At 44.4% G+C, this 9,882-nt stretch overlaps 1 protein-coding gene across 1 annotated transcript; it reads left to right on the forward strand.

The window, feature by feature from the left end:
• Positions 1-2,417: 2,417 nt before the first annotated feature.
• LOC107282480 (leukocyte receptor cluster member 9-like) lies at positions 2,418-5,671 on the forward strand. The gene is made up of 2 exons (XM_015810257.1): positions 2,418-2,536; positions 3,562-5,671. Exon 2 carries the CDS (start codon positions 3,564-3,566, stop codon positions 5,070-5,072), a length of 1,509 nt encoding a protein of 502 aa, XP_015665743.1. The 5' UTR covers positions 2,418-2,536; positions 3,562-3,563; the 3' UTR covers positions 5,073-5,671.
• Positions 5,672-9,882: the final 4,211 nt, after the last annotated feature.

The following is a 9,882-nucleotide window of genomic DNA, read 5'->3' on the forward strand; positions in this document are numbered from 1 at the left end:
GAGGGAACCAGAGAGAACTAACAGATGCAATTAAAGGAGAAGAGTCTCATTAATACAATGGAACAATATTATTTGACTATAGAAGAAATAAAGGCTATTTGGGAACAATCTACTCAGAAATTCTTACAAGATTGTCTGGTACAGGTAGTCCTCAATTTACAATCACAACTGAGATCCAAATTTGTATTGCTAAGCAAGGCAGCTATTAAATAACTTTTGCCCCATTTTATGACCTTTTTGGCCACAATTGTTAAGTGAATCACTGCAGTTGTTAAGTTAGCAACACGGTTGTTAAGTGAATCTGGCTTCCCTATTGACTTTGTGATCATGATTGCAGGACTGCAACTGTCATAAATACATGCCAGTTGTCAAGCATCCAAACTTTGATCACGTGACCATGGTGATGCTGCAATGGTCATAAGTGTGAAAACGGTGATAAATCACTTTTTTCAGTGCCATTGTAACTTTGAACAGTCTGTTCAGGATAATCAGTTTGGTCTAAAGCAGGCATGTTAAACTGCCGGCCCGTGGGGCAGATGCGTCACGCCGAAACTGCAGCAATGGTGGAAAAGTGATACGTTGCACAATGTCACGTGACGTCGCGAGTTTGACATTCCTGGTCTAGAGGTTAAGGTGCTGGCCTAGAACCAGGAGATAGTGAGTTCTAGTCCCATCTTAAGCAGCTGGGTGACTTTGGGTCACCCACCTCACAAAGTTGTGGGAAAAACAGAAAGAGGAAATAATAATAATAATAATAATAATAATAATAATAATAATAATAATAGTAGTAGTAATAGTAATAATAATAATAGGAACTGCTTCCATCCTGCGACGATATCTGTAATACCATCAAACATCCACATATGCCTATCCCAGATCCTTGGTAAGGACTTGATAGGTAGACAAAAATGCCAAATCCAGTCTGAACATCTGGCTGACTATGCAATAATAATAATAATGATGATGATGATGATGTTGGAAGGGACCTTGGAGGTCATCTAGTCCAGGGCTTTTCAACCAGTGGTACGGGTACCACCTGTGATACATTGGCACATGGCTGGTGGTACGTGACCATCCTAAAAAAGTTGTAGTGGGGGAGGGGAATGAGCTGAACCGGTGGCAGCACCGCACAAGCCTGAGTGAGAGACAGCTGGAGCTGCAGGGCTGTCAGGGCTCAGTGGAAACACCAGGATCAGCGCCAGGCTCCAGCTGGAGCTCGGCACTGATCCTGGCGCTTCTGCTGAGCCCAGAAGCACCAATCAGCTGGAATGTTGCAGCATCTCCAGGGTCTTGTGATTTACATTCAGATGCTTGGCAATTGATTCATATTTATGACAGTCACAGTGTCCCAGGGTCATGTGAAGTGACCAAAACCTGCTGCAACCACCCAGCAGACGGGGGGAATAAAAACCAAACACCCCCACACCCCCACTGCCAATCCTCACAGAAATGCTCACAACAATGAAAACCTCGGACAGGAGGAAGAGCGCTGCCGGGTGGGCAGGCAGATGTCTTGCTCAGCTGTGCCTTGGGGGGCACTTTTTCAGTGCCATTGTAACTTCGGACAGTCACTAAGCGAACTGTTGTAAGTCGAGGACTACCTGTACTTTATCACTTTGTTCCTTTTTTTTTGTCATCAAGTTTTTGACTTCTTGCTAGGCGACTGGTGGTACTTGGATGTTGCCATATCCTAAAAGTGGTACAATGGGTGAAAAGGTTGAAAAGCCCTGATCTAGTCCAACACCCTGCTTAGGCAGGAGACCTTATAACATTTCAGACAAATGGCTGTCCAGTCTCTTCTTAAAAACTTCCAGTGTTGGAGCATTCACCGCTTCTGGAGGCACGTTGTTCCACTGGTTAATTGTTCTAACTGTCAGAAAAATTCTCCTTAGTTCTAGGTTGCTTCTCTCTTTGGTTAGTTCCCATCCGTTGCTTCTTGTCCTGCCTTCAGGGGCTTTGGAGAATAGCTTGACTCCCTATTCTTTGTGGCAGCCCCTGACATACTGGAACACTGCTATCATGTCCCCCCTCGTCCTTCTCTTCATTAAACTAGACATACCCAATTGCAGCAACCGTTCCTTATATGTTTTAGCCTCCAGCCTGAAGTTAAGTATGCTTGCCACCTTGAGTTATAAAGCAATAAAGTCAGGATAAAAATCAAATAAATAATAACCAAATAACACCCAGGGCAGAACCAAGTTCATCAGGCACGTCTATAATATATCTGCCAAAAAGGTCCCTAACCCTTTCCCCCTTTGCTTTGCGAAGCGGGTCCAAGGCGGCGATCGATTGCAAATAAGGTCTGACTTGAGCTGGTGGAGCATTGCCCTCTGCTGGCTTTGACGTGAAAATGGGCCCAACCCGTGAATACCCCCACAATGCTTTTCAGTTGTTTGCGAGTTCCTTCCTTGTTTTCCATTTACGAGAAACGGGACGAGGAAATCAGAGGCGGCGGCGGGGAGCGGTCGCTTCGGGCACCAACACCGGGTTTCGCCGAAACTCAGACCCGGAAGCGTCTGTGGGAGATCGGGGAAAGGTAGGAGATTTCTCCCCTAACTCGGTCCACTTTCTGACCCCCCCACCTTTCCTTCCTCCCTGCTGCTTTTGATTTTTAAAAAGTGCGAGGAGCTAAAATAATCCAGGCATCCCGAGTCCAGTACCTCCGTATCGGTATTCACACGTCGTGGGTGTGTGGGCGAGAGTGACCGGCAAAGTGACTTAAAAAATGAGCTCATGCCTTCAGTTTCCTCTAATAATAATTATCCTTTATCAAACTTAAATGCTTGCCCGACTCTGGGTGGTTCACAACAATCAAAGAAGGCACAATAAAACATAAAAGATTGCAAATGTGATGAAGTACAGGAACGGTGGACTGGATACTTTTGTCAAAGTTAATTAAATTTTGGTTTAGAAATTTGTTCTGTTACCTGAACTCTGGTGTTCCGTGTTTTGTTTATCACCTCAGCTACTCTAAAATGTACTGATTTCAGATCTAGGAATTGAAGTCTGCACATCTTATGCCGAGGTTGAAAAACATTGGGACTCGAGGGAAAACGGTGACTATTAAACTACTTTGTCTACGGTGTCTTTATGCCCACATTAAAAAAAAAAAGATTTGAGTTTCATCAAGGTGGTTGAAAAGCTGTGAGGTGTGGACATATTGTACAGATGACAATTAGCAGTGGAGGTTAAGGCCTCGGTTTTCAAATCTCTGAAAACCCAGAGGGCCTTGATTTGGGAGGCTTTAATCTGAGACATTAACAGAGCAGAATCATTCACTGATGTCCATTACTGTAGCATATTCAATAAGTGTCTCCATGGGAGAAGATTGGCACACATCTGAATTTGGATTTTATGTCAGACTTCCTGGTTCATGATTCATCATCACATTGCCTAGACTAGAGCCATTACGTTTGCCCTTAATGTGAGTTGCTCAACTCAACAATCCCACTCATCCCATAATTTCTCTGCTGCTATGAACTGTCCCTGGGACAGCAAGTGAAACTGGATGTGGTCAGCCTTTGTTCTTCTGATTTTAATTCTTTCTCCCATCCCATTCAGTGATGGATGAATTGGCTGCCTCCTCTGGGAAGGACTTCACTGACCACTCTTCTGACAGTCTTCTGGAACCATCAGAAGATCCAGACTCATCCTTGACCGAAGAGTCCTCTCCTAATATCAACCCTCCCTGTCGTTTTTTCTTGGAGGGACGCTGCCGTTTTGGTGCCCGCTGCCAAAACTATCATCCTGGTGATGATGGTGAGGTTCATTTAAAAGATCCTGGACCTGTCCATGTTCCTTCCTTGCAGCTCACAGAAGGGAAGAAACCTGCCATGAAAACAGCTGAGGATGTCATTTCCCGACTCCGCTGGGATACACAGGTACCTGCTGAGCAGTTCTCTATCGGCTACCTTGACCGGTTCTTGGGGATCTTAGAAGAACCTTTTATTTCTTTCTCGTGGGAGGATCTAGCTTCAGTTGGTCCTGGTGTACTGGCTATCCCAAAACATAGGATCCATTATTTTAAATATAGAGACCGTGTGGTTTGGGACAAAGTCAGTCGCACCGATGACGTTTTTGGATCCACGGGAAGTGGGAAAACCATCTTAGAAGTGATGAAGGAAGAAGATGCCCAAGCCGTGAAGGAAATATCGGGTCTTCCAAATAGCCTCCAAGTTGAAGAAGAGGTAGATGGGAATTCACCCAAAGAGAAAGAGTTGAACGGGACAGGCGATGGACAGAAGTTAGCGATGGCTTTGGGGGAAGCCGGGAATAATTTGGAGTTGGTTGAAGACATGTCCTTCAACCAAGAAGGAAATGTGGCCAGCAAAGAAAAGGAGGGGGAGGCAGCCGGCTCGGTTAACTGTGAAGAATTCAAACATGCTTGTGCTGTCGGAATAGAAAATGAAACAGTGATGGTGGAGAAAGAAAACGTGGATCTGGAAAGGAAGGGAGGGAGGAGCTTCTCCTATCCGAAGGAGCGCCCCACCCATTTCATAGCTATCCCGATTACCAGCCCAGAAATCTGGGAAGCTGTGAAACATTTCCAGGAGGCTCTGTGTGCCGTCAGCTCAGACTTCGCTCCCTACTGTGTGCCCAGAGCTACACTGCATGTCACGCTTTGCCTGCTGCACTTGGATACCCCTGAAGAAATCCACAAAGCGATGATGGCTCTGGAAGAACTTCAGGCTGGTTTTCAGCGACTGCTGCCCCCCGTTTTGCTTCTCTCCTTCCGTAATGTGGAGTCTTTTAATTCACGGGTTTTGTACTTGGCACCGGACCCTGCACCCCAATTGGGAGCCCTGGCTCAAAGTCTGGAAGACGCCTTTACCAAAAAAGGCTTGACTGTGATTTGCCCTCCCTCCCAAGGGAAGTTCCATTTGACTGTTGTGAAGGTTCCTCCCAGGAAGGGAATGCCACGGCTCCCATCAGGTTTGGCTTGGGCTCCTACGATGGAGGAGTTAGGAGTCCAGGCAGTAGAGTCCATAGGTTTCTATGAGGTAGGAAAAGGCAAAAGAACCGATCATGTGTACGTCAGCATACTGAAATTGGATTTATATGGAGGAAGTTGAACTTAACTGGAGATACCTTCCAAATGAACGTCTTACTCTTTAGAAAAAGACAGTGTTGTAGGGCTGGGCAACTTGAAGCTGTGTGGACTTCATCTCCCAGAAGTCCCCAGCAGCATCTGTTTGGAGCACTTTAACTACAACTGTAATGGAATAGTTGATCAAATTGGGGTGGGGAAAAAAAAAAAGAAAACGAGCATTGTGGTAACACTAATGATATTTTTTTGCCTTATTTGATTTAAACAGATTAATAATGCACAATAAAAAGGTGTAAGGTTTTTAACAATCCCTTTTCAGATACTTTTAGATAGGGTTATAAGTATGATGCATCTCTAGAGACTCCTTTGTATTGATAATAGAAATGAAGGAAAACGGGACTACATCTTTTCCTGGAATTGTGTAATTGCTGTCCAGATATGATCATAGGAAAGGACATCTGCTTTAAGGTGTTGCAGACAAATGTCATATTTGTAACTCCAAGGCTGCTGCTGATAAATCCAACATGCTAACCAACCCTGAAAAAAAGACCTTGATGCATACATACTAAAAAGGTGCTACAAAGGTGGAGGAGAAAGTAGAACAATATAAAGTAACTAGCTGTCTCCTGTACTCTTTTTAAGTTTTGTCGTTTTTTTAAAGGGCACTGAAAGCTAAAGTATAGTCTCTTCTGCTCTGGTTTAGCATTTCTGATCCACAGTCCTGATGGGCAGGGTTGAGAGAAAGGTGCTTTAGTATACAATCAAACTAAATGTGTAATTTTCAGTGGTTAAAAAAATTATCCCAGTCGTAATGAAGGCCTTTGAACTGTACTTTAGTTTTTCAATCAAGACACCTGCAGTATCTCTTGATGCATATATTAACATTTGGGCATGCAACACATATCCACCCTCAAATTTCAAAGGGCGTTTCCAGGTCTTCCATTTCAGACAAGATGCTGGCTTGCCCTGTAGATTAAAAAATTAAGACATAATCCTCTTAACTGATATTAAGCTTTCTCCAGACGGTGCTTTGGCTTCACACCGTATCTAGAAGCTCCAGTTTGGTGCTGCCATCGCCAGAAAAAGCAATGAGGAGTCCCTAACCTGGGGGGGAGAGAGAAATACTGATATTTAGAATGACAACAGATGCCTCAAGATCTCAAGTCTATGCCAAGACCTCCAGCTGAGAATTAATATTCTAATGTTCCAGCCTTATTTCCTCTGGGGGACCACAGATAGTGTGCTGGTTAGCCACATACTACCCACAGGTTACTTACCACTCTTACTTATACTTTGGAAATAACTGCCCCATCTGAGCATTTGTTATATACCTCCTTCCCTTAGTAAGACCACTCCACATCAGAAGATGTAGCTATCTGTAGTAACCTTGTCAATCACTCTAATCTGTGATATTCTGGAAACCAAACCAGAGCTAATGTACCATGTTAACTCATCAATCTTCTCCAATAAGTATAAAAAAATATTTAGTAGAATACTAAAGGGATTTAGCTTTAGCAGAAAACTAGCAGAATCCAATTGAACATCTAGCTTCTGCATCTTTATACTTGAAATAACTGCAGAAACACTGCACTAATGTTATCCATTCCTGCAGCATCAGTAAGTCTGAAATCTCCAAACTGTTCTACATGAAATTCATCTGCTGGAAAAAGTAGTCCAGCTGGAACTTAAACATTCCTCTCCCATGAGACAGCCACAGACGAGACTACCGGTACAAACCAGTGACACAAATATGTAACACGTTTACCCCCGTTGCCAGTAGCTGAAATGTGGAAGGCTGGGGAAAAGATAAAACTTGCAATTCAAGTAATCCTTCTGTCAACACCTTCATTTATGATGGTAATGGGGTTTGCCCCTCATGGTTGCAATTTGTGATGATTGTAAACGGGTTGGTCACGTAAACAGTCCCCAACCCCTGGTCTGCGGCTGGGTATTTCATTTGTGTAAGTGGTGCATGCATACGCGAAACCATCCCGTCACTGGTCTGCAGAGCTGGAAAGATTGGGGACCGCTGGATCACATGACCGACCTTTTTTACAGCAGTTGTTAAATGAACCAATGGTTTTGTCGAAAACTGGAAGCAGATGCCGTTTTTTTTTGTTAAAGACATAGAACAGTCATGTGACTGGAATGTTACAACCAACCATAAATGTGGTCCAGCTGCTAAGCACCCAAAGTTTAGCCATGTGACCTTGAGGGGCATCAGAACTTCGAATCTGGTCCTAAGTAGCTCCCAGGCAGGTCTGTCACAACCTTGACTGGTTCCTAGCTCACCAGTCAAGAATCACCTGTATAAGCGGAAATAAACAATGGTCACCCTTTAGAGCAGGCATGTCAAACTCGCGACGTCACGTGACATCGCGCAACGTATCAGGCCAATTTTGCCATTGCTGGCAATGGGGTGAGCATGGCTTCCACGTGACATGTTCGGCCTGCGGGCCGGCAGTTTGACACCCCTGCTTTAGAGCAGGGCTTTTCAACCAGTGGTACGGGTACCACCTGTGGTACATTGGCACCTGGCAGGTGGTACGCGACCATCCTAGAAAAGTGGTAGCGGAGGAGGGGAATGAGCTGAACCGGTGGCAGCACTGTACAAGCCTGAGCAAGAGATGGCTGGAGCTGCAGGGTTGTCAGGGCTCAGCGGAAGCGCCAGGATCAGCACTTCTTCAGGGCTGTCAGGGCTCAGTGGAAGCGCCAGGATCAGCACCAGGCTCCAGCTGGAGCTCTTCACTGATCCTGGTGCTTCTGCTAAGCCCAGAAGAAGCACCAATCAGCTGGAATGTTGCAGCATCTCCAGGGTCTTGTGATTTACATTCAGATGCTAGGCAACTGATTCATATTTATGACTGTCAGTGTCCCAGGGTCATGTGACGTGACCAAAACCTGCTGCAACCACCCAGCAGATGGGGGGGAATAAAAACCAAACACCCCCCCACCCCCGCTGCCAATACTCAACAGAAATGCTCACAACAATGAAAACCTCGGACAGGAGGAAGAGCGTGGCCGGGCAGGCAAGCAGGTGTCTTGCTCGGCTGTGCCTTGGGGGACACTTTTTTCAGTGCCATTGTAACTTCAAACAGTCACTAAGCAAACTGTTGTAAGTTGAGGACTACCTGTACTTTATCACTTTTCCCCCTTTTTTTTTTGGTTATCAAGTTTTTGACACCTTGCTAGGTGACTGGTGGTACTCGGATATCCTGAAAGTGGTACAATGGATGAAAAGGTTGAAAAGCCCTGCTTTAGAGTATTAGATTGCACTGACAGAAAAGTCAGTTGCTCGTCACTGCTGCTCACAACCTCTGCTAGACTTTGAACACCACCAGACTGAGGCAGATGGCAATGTTTTAAAAAACTGACTTTAATCAAATGGGAGAAAATTCAGGTTTCTGAAAAGGAAAAAGGTATTTTTGAAAATCCAGCCCAAGCCAAAATATCCCAAAATTACACATGTTCAAAAACAAAAAGAAAGAGGTGTTAGAGCAAAAGAGAACAGAGAGGGGGAAGAAGGGATTATGAGAAGCTAAAGAGACTAAGAGTGGGGGAGAGGGTGGGAGAAAGAAAACAACAGAAAAAATTATTGGACAATCTTTCAAAACTTGAAAAACAAAACTGAAACAATGTGACGAGAGGAAAGTGAAAATGGGTGGTGCATTTTCAAGTTTACCTGTAAAGAACGGAGGACAGAGGGAGAAAAAAATAAATTAAAAAAAAAACTTAGCATGACAACTCCAGAACACAACAGAAGAGGAGACTGTGAAGATCATCTTGTGTGTTGATCTGATTTCACAGCTGTGCACCGTGCCTTCACTGGATTTGCTTCGTTTTGTCGTGGCCACATCCTTGCGGGGTTTTTGTAACAAAGAAGTCTCTCACATTCTCCTTTGCGTAAGAAAAAAGTCTTTGAACTGGTAGGAAATATGTGAAGACAGATTTTGCTTTGCTCTTTCCCCCGCAGACTGTTTTTGTGTTTGACTGGAGAGGTGGGCATCTCTCAAGCTTTTTCATAGCCAGGCCGTAGCTCGGAAGAGGAAAAAACTGAGACAGTGTTAGTTTTTGAGGAGCATAATAAAGAACACAAAATGTGCACGCAAAACCTGAATTTTTCATCTTCAGAGGAAACCATCTGTTAAATTCATCATTATAAAAGTAGAAAAACATGGGTTTTTTTCTCTCTCTTAAGAAACAAAGAATTTGTCTAGTATTATTTACAACTTGTAGCTTCTGTACAAAACCATATTTCACATATATTCACATAGAGCCATTATGTGCTCATGTACCGGTGCCTTTTTCAGATCTGTCAAGTGGAATAAAACAATGCCTGGTGAGACTTTACTAAAAAAAAGTAATAATAATAAAAAATAAGTTAAGAGGGATTGCTCTGTGGCTCAGGGAGAAAATCTTCTAGCTTCCTGAATCTTTATGACAATGAAGAGATGGTAACACACAAGGCAGCAACATCATCTCCCATAATTAATCCACAGATTTCCAACTTTTTATCCTGGCAATTTCGGACTACCGGGGGGGGGGAGGGGAGAAGAGAGACAGGGGCTCTAGCAACTCATGGATCTTGACATGAGAGGAAGGGGGAGGAACAGATGACTGCAAATGGTGCAAAACTATTCTTCCCTGAAACCTCCTTTCCCTGTTGCTGGCAAACCCCAAGACTCGAACTCTCTGCTCTTCTGGCTTCCGGTGATCTCAGATGCCATCTGACGTTCGTGGATCTTACCCTCTTCTATCCAAGTGCGTTGTGGACAGCGGGTGAAGTGGCAGAGCAAGTCCCAGCTTGCCCACAGCAGCCAACTGCGTCTGATTTT

The sequence above is a fragment of the Protobothrops mucrosquamatus genome, unplaced genomic scaffold, assembly GCF_001527695.2.
Source record: "Protobothrops mucrosquamatus isolate PMUCROS unplaced genomic scaffold, P.Mucros_1.0 scaffold8, whole genome shotgun sequence".
NCBI lineage: Eukaryota > Metazoa > Chordata > Lepidosauria > Squamata > Viperidae > Protobothrops > Protobothrops mucrosquamatus.